We start from the raw sequence: 26,017 nt of genomic DNA, 5'->3' as shown, positions 1-26,017 counted from the left end.
CTTGCCGCGAATCGTTTTCGTACGGAAAATGGCGCCGGCAGGAGATCGAGTGCAGGAGGTCGTTCAGCGGTGGTCCGGAACCCCCTGCTGAACGACCTCCTGCAGTCGATCTCCTGCCGGCGCCATTTTCCGTACGAAAACGATTCGCGGCAAGAAATCGCTCCCGGAACCCCGCTGGACTCCCAGGAAACTTTTGGCCAGCTTGGGGGGGCCTCCTGACCCCCACAAGACTTGCCAAAAGTCCAGCGGGGGTCCGGAACGACCTCCTCCGTCGAATCGTTTTTGTCTATGGCCGCCGCCATTTTGCGGCGGCCATTTTGAAAAATGGCGCCGGCTGAAGACAACACGATTCTATTGAGGGGACCGTTCTGGACCGCCGCCGTTCTGGACCACCGCCGGATCCCCAGGTAATTTAAAGCATTTGGGGGGGGGTTCTGGAGGGTGGGGGATTTAATTTAAAGGGTCGGGGTGGGTTTTAGGGGGGTTTAGTGTGCCGGCTCACGATTTTAACGATTTTTCACGATAGTTTACACACCCAAACGGCAACAATACGATTCCCTCCCCCTCCCAGCCGAAATCGATCGTTAAGACGATCGAGGACACGATTCACATCTCTAGCATATAGGGAAAAATAATCCATGCTATAGTTACACAATGTTAGGTTCCATATTAGGTGCTACTACCCAAGAAAGAGATCTAGGCGTCATAGTGGATAACACATTGAAATCGTCGGTTTAGTGTGCTGCGGCAGTCAAAAAAGCAAACAGAATGTTAGGAATTATTAGAAAAGGAATGGTGACTAAAACGGAAAATGTCATAATGCCTCTGTATCGCTCCATGGTGAAACCGCACCTTGAATACTGTGTACAATTCTGGTCACCGCATTTCAAAAAAGATATAATTGTGATGGAGAAGGTACAGAGAAGGGCGACCAATATGATAAAGGGAATGGAACAGCTCCCCTATGAGGAAAGACTAAATAGGTTAGGACTTTTCAGCTTGGAAAAGAGACGACTGAGGGGCGATATGATAGAAGTGTTTAAAATCATGAGAGGTCTAGAACGGGTAGATGTGAATCGGTTTTTTACTCTTTCGGATAATAGAAAGACTAGGGGGCACTTCATGAGGTTAGCATGTGGCACATTTAAAACTAATCGGAGAAAGTTCTTTTTCACTCAACGCACAATTAAACTCTGGAATTTGTTGCCAGAAGATGTGGTTAGTGCAGTTAGCATAGCTGTGTTTAAAAAAGGATTGGATATGTTCTTGGGGAAGAAGTCCATCACCTGCTATTAATTAAGTTGACTTAGATAATAACCACTGCTATTACTAGCAACGGTAACATGGAATAGACTTAGTTTTTAGGTACTTGCCAGGTTTATATGGCCTGGATTGGCCACTGTTGGAAACAGGTTGCTGGGCTTGATGGACCCTTGGTCTGACCCAGTATGGCATGTTCTTATTGTTATGTTATGAGTAAAGTCAATAGTGGACCCTTGGGCCGGCTGAGGTGGACAGCGTCCACAGGAGTTAATAAGCCGGGAGGCGGCACTCAGCTGGAGCGGACTGATGGCGTCTTCACCCTGGAAACCCAAGACCCCCCCAGGAGGAGCCCGTAGGGGTCCGAGTCGCTGGGACTTAGGAGAATCGTGAATGAGTCCAAGGTTCGAGGCTGGCAGAAGACAAAGGAGAATCGTGAAGAAGACCAAGGTTCGTGGCTGGCTGAGGACAAAGGAGAATCGTGAAGAAGACCAAGGTTCGTGGCTGGCTGAAGACAAAGGAGAATCGTGAAGAAGACCAAGGTTCGTGGCTGGCTGAAGACAAAGGAGAATCGTGAAGAAGACCAAGGTTCGTGGCTGGCTGAAGACAAAGGAGAATCAGGAACCGGAGCTGGAGTCAGGATATGTAGACAGCAAGTAGAGCCCAGAGCTGGAGCCAAGGCACAGCAGGACCAAACAGAACCTGACCTGGAAGCAAGGCACGGCTGGGACAAGCTGGAACCGGAGCTGGAAGCAAGGCACGGCTGGAACAAGCAGGAACCAGGGCTGGAAGCAAGGCACGGCTGGAACAAGCTGGAACCGGAGCTGGAAGCAAGGCACGGCTGGAACAAGCAGGAACCAGAGCTGGAAGCAAGGCACGGCTGGAACAAGCAGGAACCAGAGCTGGAAGCAAGGCACGGCTGGAACAAGCAGGAACCAGAGCTGGAAGCAAGGCACGGCTGGAACAAGCAGGAACCAAGGCTGAAAGCAACGCTGGGAAGCAACTAAGCACTCAGGAGAGCGACCTCGTTGCAAAGGCAAAGCAAGGAAGTCAGACGATGGTTTAAATAGCCAGCCAGCGTCTGACGTCAGGAACAGGGCGGTTCAGCACTTCCGGGTGCTGGACCTTTAAGAGCCCCCTGCTCACGCGCGCGCGTTGCCTGGCAGTGGGAGGAGTCAGAATCGTCCTTCGGCAGCGTCTCCACGTGGAGAGAGACGCTGCCATGCGGCCCTGCAGGCCCCAGGAGCAACGGATTGCAGCGAGACCGGGGGAGGCAGGAGAAAGGTAAGGACCCGGTCGCTAGCCTAGCGACCGGGACTGCAACAGTACCCCCCCTTTTACGCCCCCTCTTCAGAGGGCTTGGCCTGTCAGGATGGTCCAGATGATATTGCTGCAGAAGAGTCTTGTCCAAGATGTTGCGGGCAGGCTCCCACGTATTGTCTTCGTCTCCACAACCTTCCCAGGCTAGCAAATATTCCCAACGTCTGTTGGCGAAACGAGCATCCAGGACCTCTCGTACCTGAAACGTAGGATCCTCATCCGTAGTGGTGGAAGCGTCCTCAAGAGGCCTGGGGTGGAATCTGGAAAGAATCACTGGTTTTAAGAGGGAGACGTGAAAGACATCATGAATGCGTAAAGTGGTTGGGAGTCGTAGACGGTAAGCGACCAGCCCTACCCTCTCTGCAACGCGGAAAGGACCACAGAACTTGGGTGAGAGCTTCTTGGAAGGTTGCCTCAGATGAATGTTCTTTGTACTAAGCCACACTCGATCGCCTGGGAGAAAAGCGAATGCCGGTTTTCGGTGTCGATCATAGTAGCGTTTAGAAGTGCGTGCGACTTTCTGAAGTCTGTGTTGAGTAGAGGACCAAAGTTTACTCAATTGGTCCGCGGTCAATTGAGCAGCTGGTGAGGAGGTTGGTACTGGTAGAGGTAACGGTGGTTTGAGCTGTTTACCGTACACAATTTGAAAAGGGGATTTCCCCGTCGCCGTATGTATTTGATTATTATAGGCGAATTCTGCCCAAGGCAAAAGCTCCACCCAATTATCTTGTTTGTGGTTAATGAACGCTCGTAGGAACAACTTTAATGAACGATTCATGCGTTCGGTTTGCCCATTACTTTGCGGGTGGAAAGCGGAGGAGAAACTCAGCTGGATCTTAAATTTTTTGCATAAGGCTTTCCAATACCTGGCTGTGAATTGAGGGCCTCTGTCAGATACAATGTCCTGAGGCAGACCATGAATACGGAATACATGGTGTGTGAACAGAGAAGCCAGTTCAGTGGCGGAAGGTAATTTGGGTAAAGGCACAAAGTGAGCCATTTTAGAGAAGCGGTCCACCGTGACCCATACCACAGTCTTGCCTTGCGAAGGCGGGAGTTCCACCATAAAATCAGTAGCAATATGTGTCCAGGGTTCCGTGGGTATAGGTAACGGTTGTAGAAACCCTCTCGGAGGGCCATTAAGCGGTTTCTGCAGGGCGCAAGTGGGGCAAGAATTCACGTAAAGGGAAACATCACGTCGAAGACCAGGCCACCAATAGAAACGATTTATAAGATCCAATGTTCTTAGTCTACCAGCATGCCCCCCGGTCAAGGAGTCATGGCCCCAAGACAAGACTTTCCTCCGAAGCCTCTTAGGAACGGTAGTCTTACTTGAGGAAGCAATGGAAGTGGTAGTTATTTGAACACAGGCAGGATCCAGGATGGTTCGTGGAGAGTCGTCCTCTTCTTCCGGCTGATAGGTACGAGATAGAGCATCGGCTCGAACGTTCTTCTCAGCTGGTCGAAACTTGAGGATGAAATTGAAACGACTGAAGAAGAGTGACCATCTTGCTTGCCGCGAGTTTAGTCGTTGAGCTTGGGCCAAGTACAATAAATTTTTGTGATCAGTGTACACTGTCACCGGATGATTAGCCCCCTCCAGCCATTGCCTCCACTCCTCGAAGGCCAACTTGATGGCTAAGAGTTCTTTGTCTCCGATGCCATAGTACATTCAGCAGGCGAAAACTTTTTAGAGAAGTAAGAACATGGCATCAATTTGCCCGAAGTATCGTGTTGACTGAGCACCGCTCCAACAGCCAGATTCGAGGCATCGACCTCCAGGATGAAGGGTCGTTGTGGATCTGGGTGTCGTAGGCAGGAAGCGGCTAGGAATGCTTGTTTTAAGTCTTCAAAGGCAGCCGAGGCGGTAGTGGACCAATCGTGAGCGTTAACCCCTTTGCGAGTAAGCGCCGTGAGAGGAGCTACCTTCTGGGAGTAATGTGGTATAAAATGCCTGTAAAAATTGGCGAATCCAAGGAATCGCTGTAGCGCCTTCAGGCCAGACGGGCGAGGCCATTTGACAATGGCCGCCACCTTCTCTGGGTCCATCTGGAAACCGGACGAGGAAACAATATATCCCAAGAACGGAAGCGACTCGCGCTCAAACTGACATTTTTCAAATTTAGCGTATAGATGATTGTCTCTTAGAGCCTATAAGACCTGTTTGACGTGTTGGCGATGGGAGGAGAGATCTTGGGAATAGATCAGAACGTCATCAAGGTACACTATGACGAAAGAATGAAGCATCTCTCGGAGTACCTCATTCATCAGATTCTGGAAGACAGCAGGGGCATTACATAAGCCGAAAGGCATTACTAAGTATTCGTAATGTCTATCTCACGTGTTGAACGCTGTCTTCCACTCGTCACCGGGACGAATACGAACCAAATTGTATGCTCCACGTAAATCCAATTTTGTAAAGATCTTGGCCCCCTGAAGTCTATCGAGCAGTTCTGGGATCAGAGGCAAGGGATAGCGATCTTTCTTAGTGATGGAGTTCAGACCTCGATAGTCTATGCACGGCCGGAGGGAGCCATCTTTTTTGGACACAAAAAAGAATCCTGCTCCTGCAGGAGAGTGCGAAGGGCGAATGAACCCTTTGGCAAGATTCTCCGTAATGTAGTCTGACATTGCATGGGTTTCTGGCAGAGAAAGAGGGTATACCCTACCCCGCGGGGGAGTGGAACCAGGTAGTAAATCAATGGCACAGTCGAAGGGCCGATGGCATGGAAGCAGTTCAGCTTTTTGTTTGGAGAATACGTCAGCGTAATCCTGGTACGGCAAAGGAAGGTCCAGGGCAGAGTGAGAGAGTAATATCTCCGGTCTAGGAACGGGATCCAGGCAATTCTGGAAACAGGAAGGACTCCATTGCGCAATTTGGAGAGAGTCCCAATGGATCACCGGAGCATGTTGTTGCAACCAAGGAAGTCCCAGGACCACAGGGTGCACCGATTTATCCAATAGCAAAAAGGAGATTGTCTCAGTGTGAAGCACTCCCGTCCGTAAAGTGAGAGGCATCGTGGTTTCAGAAATGGATCCAGGTAGAGGGGTTCCCCGGATAGAGGTAACCCGTAACGGAGGTATCCGGCGCTTAGTAGGTAGTCCTAATTGGTGTACCAGTTCTCTCCAGATAAAGTTCCCTCCGGCTCCGGAATCAATGAAAGCTAGAGTCTGAAGGGAGCCACCTGGATATTCCAGCGTTATAGGAACTGTACATTGAGGAGTAGCATTAACATAGCCTAGGGGAACCTCCTCATCTCTCCCTAGACTCGAGCATTTCCCGGTCTCGCAGGACATTGACCCAGGAAATGACCCTTAGTGCCGCAGTATAAGCACAGGCCCAGAGTGCGGCGTCGTGTCTTCTCCTCCTCGGTTAGCGGTGCCCGTCCAAGCTGCATAGGTTCCTCTGAGGAGCTGTGGGAGGCTGATGGTGTCTTGTGAGGTACAGTCAGAGACCTGGAGAAGGAGGGTGCCAATGAGACAGGCCGACGAGGAACTCGACCCTCCTTAGCTCGTTGCTGCAATCGCCGGTCAATCCTCCTGGCCAAGTCTATCACCCCGTTCAGAGTGAGGGGCAGGTCGCGAGCCATCAGCTCGTCTTTGATACGACCTGCAAGACCTTCCAGGAAAATACCCCGCAAACAGTCATCCTGCCAGCCGAGTTCCATCGCCAGAGTACGAAATTCAATAGCGTACTCCGCCAGAGAGCGGGATCCTTGTCGTAGCTGTAGAATTTCAGTGGTAGCAGTGGTAGCACGAGCTGGCTCATCAAAAGTCTGTTTGAAGTGAGTCACGAAATCCTGCAAGTTGTGCAGCATGGCGTCCTGTTTCTCCCACATGGGAGAGGCCCATAGCATAGCCCTCCCATCGAGCAGAGACAAAATATATGCTACCTTGACGGCATCAGACGGGAACTGCCCTGGTAGCAACGTGAAGCGGATGAAGCACTGATTCAAAAACGCCCTGCACGATCTGGCATCCCCGGAGTATCGAGTAGGCGCTGGAAGCTGAGTCTGTGCGGGAGCTTGAACCGCCGGTGGAGGCGGGAGTGGTGCCAGCGGTGGAGGATTGGCGTCCAAGCGACTGGCTAGGTGATCCACCGTAGCAGCCAAGACTTCCAGACATTGCTGTTGCTGCTGGATTCTTTGGGCCATGCCAGGGATGGCCTGCATAGGAGCGGAGTCCGCCGAGTCCATGGCCTTTGCAAACTGTTATGTTATGAGTAAAGTCAATAGTGGACCCTTGGGCCGGCTGAGGTGGACAGCGTCCACAGGAGTTAATAAGCCGGGAGGCGGCACTCAGCTGGAGCGGACTGATGGCGTCTTCACCCTGGAAACCCAAGACCCCCCCAGGAGGAGCCCGTAGGGGTCCGAGTCGCTGGGACTTAGGAGAATCGTGAATGAGTCCAAGGTTCGAGGCTGGCAGAAGACAAAGGAGAATCGTGAAGAAGACCAAGGTTCGTGGCTGGCTGAAGACAAAGGAGAATCGTGAAGAAGACCAAGGTTCGTGGCTGGCTGAAGACAAAGGAGAATCGTGAAGAAGACCAAGGTTCGTGGCTGGCTGAAGACAAAGGAGAATCGTGAAGAAGACCAAGGTTCGTGGCTGGCTGAAGACAAAGGAGAATCAGGAACCGGAGCTGGAGTCAGGATATGTAGACAGCAAGTAGAGCCCAGAGCTGGAGCCAAGGCACAGCAGGACCAAACAGAACCTGACCTGGAAGCAAGGCACGGCTGGGACAAGCTGGAACCGGAGCTGGAAGCAAGGCACGGCTGGAACAAGCAGGAAACCAGGGCTGGAAGCAAGGCACGGCTGGAACAAGCTGGAACCGGAGCTGGAAGCAAGGCACGGCTGGAACAAGCAGGAACCAGAGCTGGAAGCAAGGCACGGCTGGAACAAGCAGGAACCAGAGCTGGAAGCAAGGCACGGCTGGAACAAGCAGGAACCAGAGCTGGAAGCAAGGCACGGCTGGAACAAGCAGGAACCAAGGCTGAAAGCAACGCTGGGAAGCAACTAAGCACTCAGGAGAGCGACCTCGTTGCAAAGGCAAAGCAAGGAAGTCAGACGATGGTTTAAATAGCCAGCCAGCGTCTGACGTCAGGAACAGGGCGGTTCAGCACTTCCGGGTGCTGGACCTTTAAGAGCCCCCTGCTCACGCGCGCGCGTTGCCTGGCAGTGGGAGGAGTCAGAATCGTCCTTCGGCAGCGTCTCCACGTGGAGAGAGACGCTGCCATGCGGCCCTGCAGGCCCCAGGAGCAACGGATTGCAGCGAGACCGGGGGAGGCAGGAGAAAGGTAAGGACCCGGTCGCTAGCCTAGCGACCGGGACTGCAACACTTATGTTCTTATGTTCTTAAGTACCCCCTTTCAAAGGGCCCCCTCCAGACCTCCTACCTGGTCTTGGTTTCTGAGGATGCGTTCTGTGGTATTGCTGAAGCATCTCTTTATCCATGATATTTGCCAAAGGTTCCCAAGAGTTTTCTTCAGGTCCATAACCCTCCCATGACAAGAGGTATTCTCATACTCTGCCTCTCTTTCTCACATCAAGGATAGCGTATACCTTGTATTCAGTGTCTTCTTCTGCATCTATAGGTGTAGGTTCAGGTGTCCTGGTGGAGAACTCCCTAAGGACTAGCAGTTTCTGTAGTAAGACATGGAATGCATTATGAATCTTCATTGCTGGTGGGAGTTTCAGACTGTACGGTTAAGGATCCAATGAAGCGTGGAGCAAAACGAGCTGATGGTAGCTAGAGATGTGAATCGTGTGATCGATCGTCTTAACGATCGATTTCGGCTGGGGGGGGAGGGAATCGGATCGTCGCGGTTTTGTTTTTGTAAATATCGTGTAAATCGTAAATCGGGGGAGGGCGGGAAAACCGGCACACTAAAACATCCCTAAAACCCACCACGACCCTTTAAAATAAATCCCCCACCCTCCCGAACCCCCCCAAAATGCCTTAAATTACCTGGGGTCCAGAGCAGGGGTCCCGGTGTGATCTTTTACTCTCGGGCCTGCGGTGCGTTGTAGAAATGGCGCCGGCGCTACCTTTGCCCTGTCATATGACAGGTCAAAGGTAGCGCCGGCGCCATTTTGTTTTTTGTCCCCCGACGTCAGGAGCGTAGGAAATTGCTCCCGGACCCCCGCTGGACCCCCAGGGACTTTTGGCCAGCTTGGGGGGGCCTCCTGACCCCCACAAGACTTGCCAAAAGTCCAGCGGGGGTCCGGAACGACCTCCTGCAGTCGAATCGTGTTGCCGTACGGCCGGCGCCATTTTGTGCAACACGATTCGACTGCAGGAGGTCGTTCCGGACCCCCGCTGGACTTTTGGCAAGTCTTGTGGGGGTCAGGAGGCCCCCACAAGCTGGCCAAAAGTCCCTGGGGGTCCTGCGGGGGTCCGGGAATGACCTCCTGCGGTCGAATCGTGTTGCCATACGGCCGGCGCCATTTTGTGCAAAAATGGCGCCGGCCGTACGGCAACACGATTCGACTGCAGGAGGTCGTTCCGGACCCCCGCTGGACTTTTCGCAAGTCTTGTGGGGGTCAGGAGGCCCCCCCAAGCTGGCCAAAAGTCCCTGGGAGTCCAGCGGGGGTCCGGGAACGACCTCCTGCAGTCGAATCGTGTTGCCGTACGGCCGGCGCCATTTTGCGCAAAATGGTGCCGGCCGTACGGCAACACGATTTGACTGCAGGAGGTCGTTCCCGGACCCCCGCTGGACTTTTGGCAAGTCTTGTGGGGGTCAGGAGCCCCCCCTAAGCTGGCCAAAAGTCCCTGGGGGCCCAGAGGGGGTCCGGGAGCGATCTTCTGCGCTCTTGACGTCGGGGGACAGGAACCGAAATAGCGCCGGCGCCATTAACGCAGACGTGGCCCGAGAGTGGAAGATCACACCGGGATCTCCCCACTGGACCCCAGGTAATTTAAAGCATTTTGGGGGGGTTCGGGAGGGTGGGGGATTTATTTTAAAGGGTCGGGGTGGGTTTTAGGGTTGTTTTAGTATGCCAGTTTTTCCGCCCTCCCCCTTCCCCTCCCCCTTCCCCCGATTTATGATTTTTGACGATAAATCGGGGGAATTCCTATTGTCTCGTGCTTCTAACGATTTTTGACGATTTAAAATATATCGGACGATATTTTAAATCGTCAAAAAACGATTCACATCCCTAATTGGTAGCTTGAGTCTTAGATGTTTTGTAGACAGCCAGACTTTGTCACCAGGCTGGAATTCTGGAGCCGTGCAGTGGTGAGCATCATAGCCTTTCTTTGCTCTTTGTCCTGCTTTACGAAGCATCTCTTTAGTTTTAGTCTATTTTTGTTGGATATCTTTGGCAGTAGATTGAGCTGCCGGGGATGACACTGAAAGTGGAAGTGGTAAGGGTGGTAATGGTAGTCGTCCGTAGACCACTTCAAATGGTGTTGATCCAGTTGATGTTGCTGGATGAGAATTGATGGCGAATTCAGCCCAGGGCAACAGTTCAGCCCAGTCATTTTGTCGTGTACCAACATAGGCATGAATGAACTGCTTGAGTGTCCTATTCATTCTCTCCGTTTGCCCATTTGACTGAGGATGGTATGCAGAGGTGAAGTCGAGAGAGATATCAAACTTCTTGCACAATGCTTTCCAGAACTTAGCTGTAAATTGAGCTCCTCTGTCAGAGCCGATGTGCTTTGGCATGCTGTGTAGGCGAAAGATGTGAGTGATGAAAAGCTTTGCAAGCTCCATGGCTGAGGGTAAGCCAGGGAGAGCCATGAAGTGAGCCATCTTTGAGAAATGATCCACTGTAACCCAGATGGTGTTGTTACCTCCCGAGAGTGGTAAGTCTACCACAAAGTCTGTAGCAATGTGAGTCCAGGGCTCATCTAGTACTGGCAAAGGTTGGAAAAGGCCCCAGGGACGTCTAGGTGGCGATTTCTGTCTGGCACAGTTGGAACAAGAAGTAACGTAGGAGAACATATTTTTCTTCATGGTGGTCCACCAGTAGTACTTCTGTAGTTTAGCCAGAGTTCTGCGTTGACCAGGGTGTCCAGCTAGTTTAGAATCGTGAGCCCATGCTAACAGCTTTTTCCTTAGGTTCTTGTGTACAATGGTTTTACCCGCAGGTACTGGGTGAGTAGCTGATAAGATAACTCTTTTCGGGTTGATGATATGTTGGGGTTCATCAGGTACGTCCTCAGAGAGAAATGGGCGAGATAGGGCATCTGCTCTGATGTTCTTATCTCCAGGGAGGTATTTCAGCATAAAGTCAAATCTATTGAAGAACAGGGACCATCTCGCCTGCTTCCAGATTTTTGTGATCCGTGAAAACTGTGATCTGATGTTGTGCACCTTCAAGCCAGGGGCGCCACTCCTCGAATGCCATCTTTATTGCCAGTAGTTCTTTATCCCCTATGCCGTAGTTCTTCTCCGCTGGCAAGAAGCGTCGGGAGAGAAAAGAACATGGGTGTATGGTCTTAGAGTCACCGGACTGGCTTAGCACGGCCCCCATGCCTACTTCTGAGGCATCGACCTCTACGATGAAGGGCCAGTTCAGATATGGATGTCGGAGGCATGGCTTGCTCGAGAAGGCGTCTTTCAGTTTCTGGAATGCTGTTACTGCCTCCGTAGACCAATTGGCAATGTTGGCACCTTTCTTAGTCATTGCTGTAAGCGGAACAGTTAATGAGAAGTAGTTCTTGATGAATGTTCTGTAGTAGTTGGTAAATCCCAGAAATCATCTAAGAGCCTTTAGACCTGTGGGTTCTGTCCATTTCTGAATGCTCTCCTGCTTCTGTGGGTTCATTTGGAAACCTTGGTTGGAAACAATGTACCCTAAAAAAGGCACTGATTCCTTGTGGAACTCGCATTTTGACAACTTGGCTTATAGGCGGTTCTCGCGGAGTCTTTGCAGCACACTTTTGACATCTTCTAGATGAGTGTTCATGTCCTGGGAAAATATCAAGATGTCATCCAAGTACACAACGACACATTTGTAGAGTAGATCATGCAGAATGTCGTTCATCATGTTTTGGAAGACAGTCGGGGCATTGCACAGGCCAAAGGGCATCACTAGATATCAAAGTGCCCATCCCAGGTATTGAAGCCAGTCTTCCATTTATCGCCAGAGTGGATGCGAACTAGGTTATAGGCTCCCTTGAGATCAAGCTTGGAGAATATCTTGGCTCCCTGTAGTCTATCAAATAGCTCTGAGATGAGTGGTAAGGGACAGCGGTCTTGCACAGTGATCTCGTTTAGACCTCTGTAGTCAATGCATGGACGCAATGTTCCATCCTTCTTTCCCACAAAGAAGAAGCCTGCGCCGGCAGGAGACTTGGAGGGTCTTATGAAGCCTTTCTGAAGGTTCTCCTGTATGTATTCAGACATAGCTTTATTTTCTACCACGGAGAGAGGGTAAACCCTTCCTTTGGGTGGTTCAGTGTTAGGCTTCAAATTGATGGCGCAGTCGTAGGATCTGTGTAGAGGTAGTACATCTGCGGCTTCTTTGGAAAATACATATTGAAAAGATGCATACTGAGGCGGCAACCCAGGCATCAGTGGGGTAGTTGGCATGCAGGGTATAGGAGAGACCTCCATCAGACATTTACCATGGCAATCTGGACCCCAACATGAAAGCTCCAGAGTGGCCCAATTGAATTGAGGCATATGCTGCTGGAGCCAGGGTAGCCCCATTACTACAGGGTGCATGGCCTTCTCTAGTATAAAGAAGGAGGTAGTCTCTGAATGGAGAGCACCGGTCTGTAAACTCACTAGTTCGGTGAGCTGGGTTACTTCGCCCGGTAAGGGCTCCCCGTGAATTGAAGATAGGAGTAGTGGAGACGTCATGGTGGTGGTAGGAATCCACAAGTGCTCCACTAGTCGTTTCAAAATGAAGTTGCCTCCTGCCCCTGAGTCCACTAGGGCAAGAGTCTGGTATTCTAAGGGTCCACAGATTAAGGATACAGGAAGAGAGAGTGGAGGAGAGGGTGCAGTTAGACCTAAGAAGAGTCCTCCCGCAGGATTTAGGACATATAGGGCATGTTTGTACAGCATGGCCAGCTTGTCCACAATACATGCATAATCCCAACCTCTTCCGAGTTCTTCTCTCTTTTGATGTCATGTGACTGCGGGTTAATTGCATTGGTTCTTCTTCGCCAGCAGCCGGACCCGAGGGAACAGGCCTGGGTGTAGACTTAACTTGAGTTTCGCCCTGAAGGGGTCTTCTGGGAGTCTTGGTCTCTTGAACCTTGTCACGAAGTCGGCGATCAATCCTTGTTGCCAACTTCACCAGTTCAGCCAAGGTCTCAGGCATCTCACGAGCTGCCAGCTCGTCTTTCAAACGAGAGTTCAGTCCTTCAAAGAAGAGGGTCCTCAGGCATTTAGGGTCCCAATGTAATTCAGATGCCAGTGTCTTGAATTCTATGGCGAAGTCTGATAAAGGTTTATTACCTTGCTTCAGGTGAACCAACGAAGATCCTGCAGTTGTGTGCCGGGCAGGGTCATTAAAAACTGATCTGAACAGATCAAGGAACCTGGCAAGATCATGTAGGATAGGATCATCGCGCTCCCACAGCGAAGAGGCCCAAGCCAGCGCTCTTCCATCCAGATAAGATAAGATGTAGGTGGTCTTGGCATAGGCTGTAGGAAAATGATTAGGTTGCAGGGAAAAGTGCATGCAACACTGGTTGATAAATCCTCTACATTTCCAAACTTCCCCTGAGAAGTGTGTTGGAGCAGATAGAGGTACAATTGTCTTGACCGTCACTTCTGGCGGTGTAATTTCTTTAACTGTGGTGGTTGGTGAATTCATCTGTGCGTGCAGCTGGTTAAGTGCAGCAGTCAAATTCTCCAGCGCGTTCTGCTGTTCGGAGATTCGCTTGGCCAGGCCTGGAATGGCCTGCAGTGTGGTGAGCTGAGCTGAATCCATGGAGTTAGCAATCTGTTATGGTTTTGAGATGTTTGAATGGATTCTTGGGTACTGTGGAACATGACCACGCCCAAGGGGAGGAGCCCCGTGGGGAACCACAGTTCTAGGCTAGACTCAGGATGCACAAACACAGAGTTTTGTCTTTTATTGTACAGCTGATGTATACCACCAGAGGTGGCAGTAGTGAGGTGATCCAGAGGTAGCAGTCCAGGGACCCTCAGCAGAGGGAACCCGTCTCACCAAGATGGTATAGGGAGATCCAGCTGTAGGTTTCTCAGCATGACAGAGCTGTAGGTGAGACAGACTGAGAATTAGATTACTCACTAGGGATGTGAATTGTTTTTGAACGATTAAAATTATCGTCAGATAATTTTAAAATTGTCCAAAATCGTTAGAGTGCACGATACAATACAAATGCCCCCGATTTATCGTCAGGGGCATTTGTATTGTATCGTTAAATAGGGCGCGGGAAAACCGGCACACCAAAAAAACCCTAAAACCCACCCCGAACCTTTAAAACAAATCCCCCACCCTCCCGAACCCCCCAAAATGTTTTAAATTACCTGGGGTCCAGTGGGGGGGTCCCGGCGCGATCTCCCTCTCTCTGGCCACGACGGCGATAAGAGAAATGGCGCCGGTGGCCCTTTGCCCTTATCATGTGACTGGGCAAAGGTAGCGCCGGCGCCATTTTGGTTCCTAGCTCCCGACATCACGCGTGCAGGAGATCGCCCCCAGACCCCCGCTGGACCCCCAGGGGCTTTTGGCCAGCTTGGGGGGGCCTCCTGACCCCCACAAGACTTGCCAAAAGTCCAGCGGGGGTCCAGGAGCGACCTCCTGCACGCGGGCCGTATTGCCAATCTTCAAAATGGCGCCGGCGCTACCTTTGCCCTCACTATGTCATACGGGCGACGGTCGCCCGTATGACATAGTGGCAAGACCCCCACTGGACTTTTGGCACCCTAGGAGGCCCTAAGGAGAAACATGGCTTGAGGCTTTGCCATAGCCGTTGCGGGGACGCCGGAGAATGCGGCTTGCAGATGTGGCAGTAGCCATCTTCCCAAGGCTAGCGGGGAGAGCAGAGAAAAAGCTGAGGCATAAGGGTCGAAGCCGTCTGAGACCGACGGATGCAACAATGACCCTTGAGAGGGCTCAGTTGCTGAAGAATTGATATGCCACTGTGGTGATTGCCACCTTGCTACGAGTGAGAAAGTACTCTTCTTCCTTGGCTTATGTGCGGGTTTGGTGAGTGTTTGAGGCTTGGTGTGAGGATTGAGGGGTTCATCTTCATGTGGTTAAGATCCCACTCATTTTGGATTACCGGATGGGTTGAGCGTTTTAGGATGTAGAAGGATGTCTCTTCCTCATGGAGGGTACCTACAGTGAGATGGATAGCCACTGTCTGGTGAGTAATGAGACCTGGAAGATGTTCTCCCTGAATGGAGGCAATACGAAGACTCACCTCAAGGGGTTGGAGAGGTATCTTCAAGAGTTTGATGATGGCGTCCATAATGAAACTACGGCTTGCTCCGGTATCAATGAGATCAGTGGTCGCAAAGATGATGCCTTGATGCCCAAGGATACAGGAAGCAAGAGTTGAGGGCCAGAAACAGTTGCGCCCAAGCTCGGGACCCCCGCTGGGCTCAGGCGTTGCAGTTTCCCGGACGGACGGGGCAAAACTGTAGACGATGTCCAGGAGTGCCACAGTAAAGGCAGAGCCCCTCCTTTCGCCGATGGAGATTTTCGGTCAGAGACAATCACCCATGATTCACCTCCATCGGTTCTACCATGGAGGAAGGTGATGGTGCAGGAGTCTTCGCTGGAGTGCAGGGTGCACTTGTGGGGCGTACTGGAGGGGGGCGAGGAGCCTTTACTTCTAGGCATCTTTGCCGGAGGCACTGATCAGTCTTTCCGGCAAGAGAGATCTAGTCTTCAAGAGACGTGGGAGTCTCACGGACAGAGAGCTCATCTTTCAGAGCACAGGAGAGTCCATCTAGGAAGATGGCTTGCAGACAATCTTCTTGCCACCCAAGTTCTGTGGCCAAGATCCAAAACTCCACCGTGTATTCGGAGAGGTCTATGACCCTTGACGGAGGTGGAGTAAGTTATGACTAGCGTTAGCCATACGACCTGGGTCCCTGAAGGTCTGCTTGAAGAGGGCAATGAAGTCGTATAGCTTGGAGAGGATGGGATTAGAACGTTCCCATAAGGGAGAGGCCCATGCCAAAGCCTTCCCTTCTAAACGAGACAGAATGAAGGTGACTTTAACAATCTCCTTCAAAAACAATGAGGGTTGTAGTGCAAACTGCATAAGGCACTGATTAAGAAAACCACGACAGGAGTGTGGATCCCCATTATACCTGTAGGGTGCAGGAAGTGCCAGTGTTGCTTTGAGAAGCATAGTGGCCGAGAGGCCCACCGGGTTGACCATTGCTGTATCTTGTAGCTGAGAGCACATTTATTCCACCGAAGAGGCCAGCGTCTCTAAAGCTTGATGATGTTGTTTCACTGTGGCAGCCAGTCCTGGTAGGGCCCTGGAGGCGGGAGACTCCGCCAAGTCCATGGCCTTGGCAACCTGTTGCACTTGGGGGTAGACTCTTGTCCTGGGACAGGGTTGGAATGTCTCCTGAGAGGGTACAGGAGGTAACTGCCCTCAGGGGGCGGAGCACTGGAGGAGACAGAGGCTGGGAAGAGCTTCACCACTGGAAGCTTGAGCTCCCCCTGGGAGGAGCCCGTAGGGACCTGGGCCGCTTGGACTTAGGTGGGCCTCGCAGGGTCTCCAAGGAGAGTGAAAGTCCGGCGTGCCCACGGAGACAGGGGGAGTGCGATCGGGTTCAGAGATGGTTGCTGGTTGGAACAGGAGAACCAGAACAAAGTTGGTGATGACAAGGCGAGGAACAGAGTCAGAATCTGGAGACGAGGTCAGGCAGGCAAAGGTCAATGCCAGAGGTCAGTCCGAGGAATGGTCAGCAAAGCAGAGGTCAAGTACCGGAGGTCAGATGAGGTCAAAGGCAGGCTGAAGTCTTGAGGCAGGCGGCAGGCAAGCAGGCAGATCAGGAAAAGGATGTGGTCTTTGAGGCAGGCGGCAGGCAAGCAGGCAGGTCAAGAACAAGCTGAGGTCAGTACCAGTAAGACAGTCTGAGGGTACTACCTGGATAGACAGACAGACAGACGAACACAGGAACAAGCAGGAACAGGAACTAGGATGCAGGAACAAGTCAGGAACAGAACTGGAACAGAAGGATCCTGGAACGAGACTAGGACAAGCAGGAACAAGTACAAGCGCAGAGGCAATCTCAGAACAAACCGACCTGATTGACAAGGCAAGGAAGCAGAGACAGGAACTTCCTTGTATTGGGGGATCAATCAGGGCGCGCTGCGGAGCTAGGACCCACCCTTGACCCTACATAAGTCCGGGCAGTCCACACGCGTGCATGGGTGTGGCCAACATGGCCGAGGACGCCGAACCTCGGCATGAGGCCCGGCGACCGCCGCTGCAGGACGCCAGGGCCTGGCAGGACTGGCAACTACCACGAGGGAGGTTGTCCCGGGACCCGCTGTGGAACCATGAAGGTGAGCAGGCCAGTGCGTGGGACGGGGCGCGCAACAGTTACACTATGTACGCACCCTAATTTTCTTCCTAAAGTAATCTCCACCTTTCACTTAAACCAAACCATAACCCTATCAACATTTCGTACTGAACCGCACGCAAATGACAGCGAGCAGCGTCTTCATTCATTGGACTGTAAACATGCTCTTGCGTAATATACAAAACGTACTCACTCTACTAACAGAGCCTCACAACTCTTCCTCTCCTTCAATCCAAATGCGCCAGGACTTCCTGTTTCCAAAAGAACATTATCATCTAGGGATGTGAATCGTTTTTTGACGATTTAAAATATCGTCCGATATATTTTAAATCGTCAAAAATCGTTAGAGCCTCGATACAATAACAATTCCCCCGATTTATCGTCAAAAAATCGTAAATCGGGGGAAGGGGGAGGGCGAAAAAACCGGCACACTAAAAAAACCCTAAAACCCACCCCGACCCTTTAAAATAAATCCCCCACCCTCCCGAACCCCCCCAAAATGCCTTAAATTACCTGGGGTCCAGAGGAAGGGTCCCGCTGTGATCTTCCACTCTCGGACCTCCGGTGCTTGTAGAAATGTCGCCGGCGCTACCTTTGGTTTTTCCGTACGGAAAAACGATTCGCGGCAGGAGATCGCTCCCGGACCCCCGCTGGACCCCCAGGGACTTTTGGCCAGCTTGGGGGGGCCTCCTGACCCCCACAAGACTTGCCAAAAGTCCAGCGGGGGTCCGGAACGACCTCCTGCAGTCGAATCATGTTGTCTACGGCCGGCGCCATTTTGCGCAAAATGGCGCCGGCCATAGACAACACGATTCGACTGCAGGAGGTCGACTGCAGGAGGTCGTTCCGGACCCCCGCTGGACTTTTGGCAAGTCTTGTAGGGGTCAGGAGGCCCCCCCAAGCTGGCCAAAAGTCCCTGGGGGTCCAGCGGGGGTCCGGGAGCGATCTCCTACGCTCCTGACCTCGGGGGACAAAAAACAAAATGGCGCCGGCGCTACCTTTGACCTGTCATATGACAAGGCAAAGGTAGCGCCGGCGCCATTTCTACAAGCACCGGAGGTCCGAGAGTAAACGATCACACCGGGACCCTTTCTCTGGACCCCAGGTAATTTAAGGCATTTGGGGGGGGTTCGGGAGGGTGGGGGATTTATTTTAAAGGGTCGGGGTGGGTTTTAGGGTTGTTTTAGTGTGCCGGTTTTCCCGCCCTCCCCCCCACTGGACCCCAGGTAATTTAAGGCATTTTGGGGGGTGGGGGATTTATTTTAAAGGGTCGGGGTGGGTTTTAGGGATGTTTTAGTGTGCCGGTTTTCGATTTTCACGATTTTTAAAAAACCCAAACGGCAACGATCCGATTCCCTCCCCCTCCCAGCCGAAATTGATCGTTAAGACGATCGATCACACGATTCACATGTCTATTATCATCCTGGCTTTCCAACTGTATACATTTCTGCTATCAAAAATGTTCGGAATCCCTATCTTCCACACCCAAAGCACACAAGTTCGTGCAATGGCTGCTTCCGTTGCTCACCTCCATGATGTGTCTCTCTTGGATATCTGCAAAGCAGCCACATAGTCTTCGCTACACATCTTCTACTTCTTAGACAAACAGGTGGGGGATGACACAAGGATGGAGCGGATAATCCTCCAAAAGAACATTTCTTTAACTAATTCGACAAACTTATAAGAACTGTCTGCCTCTTATTCTGTATTGAGCGATAACTTACCTACAAACACTCGCATGGCTTAATACGCTCAATATGTAAGCTGGAGACTCCCAGACAGCATGGCTAATTCAGCTGCTTATCTATGGAAAAAAGCAGGTTTGCTTACAAACAGTGTTTTCCGTAGATAGCAGATGAATTAGCCGTGCTGACCCTCCCGCCTCCCCGGACGGTTCCAGCATTGCATATCGTCTTGCTTTGACACAGACTGAGGAGCCTCGAGGAGGCAGAGGGACGGCAGGAAGGAACACCTCACCAAAAGACTTTGGATGATCTTGGAGAGCTCCGCCACCTAGTGGCACGGAGGACGTACCCAGGCAGCATGGCTAATTCATCTGCTATCTACGGAAAACATTGTTTATGGTAAGCAAACCTGTTTATATGTAAAACTGTTTATTAGAAAAAACATCACAAATATTTGACGTACATGACTTTGAAGCATGTCAAATCATCAACCATGTACAGTCATTTGTTTGAAGACAAACTTTTATACATAAACCCCCCAAAGGAAAATCACCCCCCATCCCCCCTCTCATTCTTGTAAATGAATCCAACAGAAAAAATAGGATGCATAAGTGGCGTGTTTTAAATATTCAGCCACGGTCGGTGGCTGCCACTAAATTAAAGTATTTATCTGGCTAAGTGATGGGAGGGGAATGGACATAATGAGGAGAAACTGAGTTAGCTGGATAAGTTATTCAGCTAACTCCAATATTCAGAATTAGTTGGATAATTCTGGCCACTCTGTAGATCTTTCCTAAAGTTAGCCCGATAAACATATTTGGCTAACTTTAGGATAGTCAGATATATTCGGTAGTGCAGCCGCTGACTATATCCAGTTAACTTTAGAACAGATCTATGGGCTGACCAGAGATACCTGGATAAGTTATCTGGCTAACTCTGAATACTGGACTTAGCCAGATAATTTATCCGGCTAACTCAAGTCCTCCCACTTACGTTTCTGGAATGTCCCTAACTTATCTGACTAAATTCTAGCCAGCTACCTTAGTTTCCAGCTAAATTCTAGCCAGATAGTGCCCAAATCTTCATTTAGTTGGATAACTTCTGAGTTATCCAGCTAAATGCTTTTGAATATGGAACTCCCAGTTTCTTTAGTTGATTAATGGCTAGGCTAATATGATAAAATGAGAAGGAGACCTTGTCAACTATAGTTTCTATAAATGTAGAGTTCAGCACCCCCTGATGATCCAGGAGTTCAAGAACTGCAGGAAGACACATAGGACACTGTCCGTGCTGTTTATGCAGGTGAATCTTACAAATTCATGTACTAATAAAGCCTGACTTGGTCACATGGCATATGCAAACCATATTTATACTAATGTTGTAGCCCTGGAGATTCTAATGAATGTAGAAAATGAAAAAAAAATAGCATTCTATCTATTTTATAATCCAGGGAATTTATGACAGCTGTAAATCAGAAAACGCAAGAAAGTGAAGCTGAGATTGCAGCTCGTGAAGTCAGAGGCCTGGCTGATGTTATTGGTAAGTTTAAAAATAATTTAAACATTGTAAATTCTATTCCAGAATCTGGCATATACACAAATGTATTGGGGCCTATGCACTAAAGCTTAGCATGCACATTTAGGGTGTTTAGCATGTATGCAGGATAGTGTGCTATGCTCTAAGATCCTATTATGAACACTAAACCAATCCCTCAAAACATTAACAAGTACATGCTAAAATTAGTGCATTTGAGCATGAGCATGTAAATTAAAGAACATCAGATGCTAATTAGGCTTTAGCAGCACATGGAAAATTGCATGGCATACCCTCCTTCATGCAGTATTTATCATGTGCTCACTGAGGCCTACAATTTAACACCCACCTTGGAACAAGTGTTAACTTTTTAGCATACACACTATTTAAAGGGCTCAGCTACCAGCTGAAAGTCATGTACAAAAGATGAGAGTGTAAAAGTTTACCTACACGCCCTTGCACTATATTGCATCTTCCTGCACTTTTTAGGAAAGAAAATGACACCAAAACACACTTTAGACATTTCTACACAAAATCAACATTTCCTTTATGTACCCAGATCAGTCCAGACTACTGAGTTTTGCATCCCTACCAGCAGATGGAGACAGAGACACTGTACATAACCTAGTGTACCACTAGCAATCCTTCAGTATTTCTCTGTCTCCAGCAGATGGCAGAGGTGCAGTCTGGAGTGGATTTAAAAAATAAAAAATGAAGAAGAAAAAGAAAAAGAAAATGGAAAAGAAAGAAGTTTGGAAGAGTCCTCCCAGGACGTGACAAACTGAGAGCTGTGTCTGCGGGGAGATTGAGGCTCCAGCAGATTCTTCGGATCCAGCGCATCAGGCCAGGTGGATTAAGGCAGTGGCTGGGGGGGTGACCCTGTCAGTCAGACCATGGCGATATGTTACAGCGCACCTGGTATAATTGCACCAATGAAGGGCCTATCTAATCACTGCTGGGCCTGTGGTGCTTAGTGAGTGCGTCTCTCCTGCAAACATTTTGAGTAGCCCCGGCATCTCCAGAGGAAAGGGCAGTTCTGGTGGGGCTGACTCAAAGAGGTTGCTGCAAAGTTTTCAGTTAGCGTTGGGGGCAGCCGTAGAACCTTTCCTGGTGAGCGCGGGAACAGCGGCCATTTTGGCAATAGTAAGAAGAGCTGCAGGGGAGGTGGAGGATTCCCGTCATCCTTTGTCCCCAGCCGGTGTCAGTCCCGCAAGGGTGCAGAAAACTTCCAGAGAGGAGGATCCCTCCCTGGGGGGAGGATTCTGGGAATTCCCTGGAATTTTCCTCGGACTTGGCTGTTGTGTACTGTGGCAGATGACCACGCTCATGGGGAGGAGCCATGTTGGGAGCCACAGTACTGGGCTAGTCTCAGGACGCACAAACACAGAATTAGATCTTTTATTGTACAGCTTGATGTATACCACCAGAGGTGGCAGTAGTGAGTTGATCCAGAGGTAGCAATCTCGGGACCCTCGGCAGAGGGAACCCGTCTCACCCCATTGGTATATGGGGATTCCGGTGTGGGTTTCCCAGCAAGGCAATGCTGTAGATGAGACAGACTGAGAGTTAGATTACTCACTAGATGGTAGCTGTAGGTTGGCGATTCCACCAGACAGAAGTAGATGGTACAGGCACCGAGGCAGGGAGAGCAGGCCCTCGAGGAGCAAGTACCTGATCCCAGTAAGGCACCTGAAATAAAGCAGAGGGCCCCGGAGGAGCGGGTACCCAGAATAGAGAATACCCCGAAGGGCAGAGAAAGAGCTTCCAGCGACAGCACGGAAGCGGCAGAGTAGCTTAGACCGGACGAATCCAATCCTTGCTAACTCAATGAGCTAGCAAACAAGTATAGGCTAAATACCCGGATGGCGTGACATCACTTGACGGGGACGCCCCCGAGGTTCGCGCCATAGCTGGAATAAAGACGTGGGTAGCGCACGTGCGCGCACCCTAGGAGGCCCTTGGGAGAAACATGGCGGGAGGCAATGCCATAGCCATTCCGAGGACACCGGAGAATGCGGCTTGCAGACGCGGCGGTAGCTATCTTCCCAAGGCTAGTGGGGAGAGCTGAGAAAAAGGTGAGGCACAAGGGTCGAAGCCTTCTGAGACTGACGGACGCAACAATGGCCTTGAGGCATTCTTCTGTATAAAGAAGTATCCAGGCAGCGTGGTTTGGTGGCTCCGGAGTGAATGTGTCGTTCATGGTTCGCGGATCTGGTCAGCAGGGCCATAAATGAACCATTGGGGTTCACCCATCTGTTGAATCTTCTGCACCAGGGCTCAATATTTTCAGATCAAGTGGCTGACTTCTGTTTCACGGCCTGGCTTTTGAGAGGAGACAGCTGTGGCAGAAGGTATATTCTGAAGTAATTATTTCCACTTTTTGCAGGCCAGGCGACGTTCCTCTTGCTTTGCGTACATGGAGATTTGATTTGGAGGTCTTCAAGGCCTGCTGTGTAGTCAAATGAGTACAGCTTTCTTTGGCTGCCGGCCTAGGGGCTGTCTCTGGAGTAGGGTATAGGGATATCAGGGATATCCTTTGCCAGCACATTCAGATGTTATAAAATTTTTTTGGGAGGGAGGGGGCTACACGTTTTCGTCCTCCAGTGTGAAAGATCTGTCCATCTTGGAATTCTAATCTGGTGCTTACAAGGATGTCTGCGGCTCTGCTGGAACCTCTGATGGGCAACTTTGAATGATTTGCTGGTCATGCTGGTTTTTCTGGTGACTGCTCAGTCGAAGAATTTAAAAGAACCAGGCTTTTGCAGATTTTGGATATGGGAATTTCGTCATGCACTGTGCCTTCCTTTCTAGCAGAGGTGGTTTTGAAATTCCATCTGAGTCAGACTGTGGAACTTCCAGCCTTTCTGGATTTGAATGCCTCCTGTGAGACATTTAAAGCTCCTGGTTGTAAGGTGTGCTTTCTTGGGGTATTTGAAAATCTCCAAAGATTTTCGTGGATCCAATCACATTTTTGGTTCTGTGGAGTGGTTCAAAGAAGGAGTGTAAAGCTTCTAAGGCTTCCATTATGTGATAGTTTAAGGAGGTAATAGGGTCAATTTATATATCTCAAGGTTGTCCTGTGCCTGAGAGCTTAATCACTCACTCGACACATTCTCAGATGACCTATTGGGTTGATTCACAACTGGTATCTACGCAACAATTGATTTTTACGCAGGAGATTTGTATGGCGGCTAAGTAGAAGTCGCTACACTTTTTCGCCATACATTTTCACTTGGATGTCGGAACTCTGACTTTCAGATACTTTGGTGAGAGTGTTCTCAGAGCATAACTCTCCAGGTCCCACCCGGTTTAGGGGAGCTTGGGTAAATCGCAGGAGTCTGGACTGATCTAGGTACGTGCAGAAATTAAGTTCGGTGCTTACCAGCTAATTTTCATTCTTTTAATACCACAGATTAGTCCAGAGCCCCACTCGTTGGTGGACTCCGCTTGTACAACTTTGTTGTACATTTCATAATCAATGAGACACTATGGGGCAGATTTTTAAACTTACACAACCCGGCACGAACAAATCTACGCCAGATTTTATAACATGCGCGAGCTGCCGCGTGCATGTTATAAAATCCGGGCACGCACCGAGCCCGAGGGGAGCCCCGATGGCTTTCCCCGTTTCGGAGCGGCCTTGGAGGGAACATTTTCTCCAGCCCCCCCCCCACCTTCCCCTCCCTTCCCCTATCTAACTCACCCCCCAGCCCTAACTAAATCCCTCCCCTACCTTTGTTGAAAAAGTTACGACTGCCCAAGGCAGGCGTAACTTGCACGCACCGGTGCACCATGCCCCGGCACAGCCCGGAGTACCGGAGCACTCGACCCCGCCCCTGGACTGCCGCCACGCCCCCAGACTGCCTCCAATCTGCCACCACGCCCCCGGCCACCCCTTTTTGCGTGCCCCGGGACATACGTGCTTCCCGGAGCTTGCGCACGCTGCCGAGCCTATGCAAAATAGGCTCGGCGCACGCAGGAGCAAATTTTCTTGGGTTACACGCGTATGTTATGCACGTAGCCTTTGAAAATCTGCCCCTATGGTATTAGCTGTCTCTAAAAAGGGTCATCCAATAGGTTTCTATAGAAACTTATGCATATTAAAACTGTATACATGCAAGTGTACCTGCAGTGAGCAAAGGCATTCTCAGGGGTGGAGTTAGGGAGGGGTTTGCACTTACATGCATACATTTATAACTGCAGAAGTCCCTTTGAATATAAATTTCATAAATCCTGAGAGCATGGAATCACTAGATTTAATATTGAGGACACATGAATTTGAGAGAGAGCAAACATCTTACCTGTTAATAAGAAACACAGACATGAGATGGGTCAGTGCAATCAAATTTATTTTGTATGGAAGTGGAGATAAACACCTAATATGTATTGTTCTCTTTGTTAATTTTGTAATTTGTTGGAAAATTCCATGAAAATAATTATGGTCAAAAAATAAAGTGCCAGTTCCTATCTGACAAAGAGCAGATTTTTCACTCTTATAAGCTGTTTTGAGCACCTTGTTTATTCTTTACCCTGCAGTCCCTGAAACAGCAGACACTGGTTTCCTTCAGCGCCTAACTGAGAACCGAAGAGAGTGCCATGAGGCTGCACTGGCTGCATTGCAGCAGAAGCTTGTTCATATTAGTAAAGTGAGAATATATTATGAGCATTGGTTGGACTGCTTGAGCACTACAGAAACTGGCTGACTGTTTCAGTGCCCTCTTTCCTGACAGTGTTGCCTTCTTTTCTATCTCTTTTAGGACATGGAAGCCTTAGTTCTGACGAATGGTAAATCTTTTCAGTCAAAATTGACCATTTCAGATAGAAATATTGAAAGACTCTTTGAGAAAATTGAAAATGAAAATGATAGGATACATTTCAAATTTCAGGTAATACTAGTATTATTTACCTACTGTGGTTTGTCTGTCTGTTTAGCTACACTGTCTGTCTGCCTATCAGTTATTTTCAGTTATTTAGCTACATAGTAACATAATCATCTGTTAATCAAATGCCTTATTTTGTCTGTTGTATGTCTGTCTGTCTTTATCTCCATATATCTGTTTTGGTCTGTCTTATTTGGCTTCTGTCCTTCTCCCATAAGTGCGGCCGCGTTTACCCTGCTCCTAAGCCGCGTTTTACTCACTTTCCGGCTGCGTTATCCCTTCCTGCGATCCCAAATCCACTTTAACCTACTCCTACCGCGTCCTAAAATCCCCGGCCAACCCCTTCTGCACGCGGCATGTATATTGCATGCAAACGAGCAAATTAGCTATTCCCTAGCATCCCGTAACCCGCGCCCCGACTATCGCTATCTTTCCCTGCCGTTTTGTCGCGCGTTTAACCTGCTAACTTACCGCCTACCCTTACCCCTGCGGTAGAGGCAGGGGTAAGGGTAGGTGGCAAGCTTTCCCCCAGCCCCCGCTCACCTGCCCCGGCCGCGATCATGGGTGCCGGTCTCCGGGGCAGCCCCAGTCCTCTCCCCTCCTCCCGAAGCAAAAAAAAAAAAAAAAGCCGGTCTCCGGAGCAGCCCCAGTCCTCTCCCCTCCTCCCGAAGCAAAAAAAAAAAAAAAGTTAAAAGCAAAAGGTAAGTCGCTTCGCCGCTTCACTGTCAGTCTCTTCTTCCCTCCTCCCGGAGCAAGGCTGCTTTTCGCGCCCTGCTCTGGGAGGAGGGGAGAAGATGACAGCGGCGAAGCAACTTACTTTTTGCAATCCCAATCGGACCTCCTGCCTCCCGCTGCGCGACTG

At 50.2% G+C, this 26,017-nt stretch overlaps 1 protein-coding gene across 3 annotated transcripts in view; it reads left to right on the top strand.

Annotated features, from left to right (window-relative positions):
* Positions 1-26,017, top strand: part of CCDC180 (coiled-coil domain containing 180) — a 597,826-nt gene that overhangs the window by 43,248 nt on the left and 528,561 nt on the right. For all 3 annotated transcript variants that reach the window (XM_029611950.1, XM_029611952.1, XM_029611951.1), the window contains 3 exons: positions 20,193-20,281; positions 24,812-24,921; positions 25,033-25,161. In XM_029611950.1, the coding sequence (XP_029467810.1) occupies positions 20,193-20,281; positions 24,812-24,921; positions 25,033-25,161 (328 nt within the window). The remainder of the gene's footprint in view (positions 1-20,192; positions 20,282-24,811; positions 24,922-25,032; positions 25,162-26,017) is intronic.

The sequence above is a fragment of the Rhinatrema bivittatum genome, chromosome 8 (assembly GCF_901001135.1).
Source record: "Rhinatrema bivittatum chromosome 8, aRhiBiv1.1, whole genome shotgun sequence".
Taxonomy (NCBI): Eukaryota; Metazoa; Chordata; class Amphibia; order Gymnophiona; family Rhinatrematidae; genus Rhinatrema; species Rhinatrema bivittatum.
Note: the sequence above shows the minus strand (reverse complement) of the source record. Positions and strands in the feature narration are given on the sequence as shown.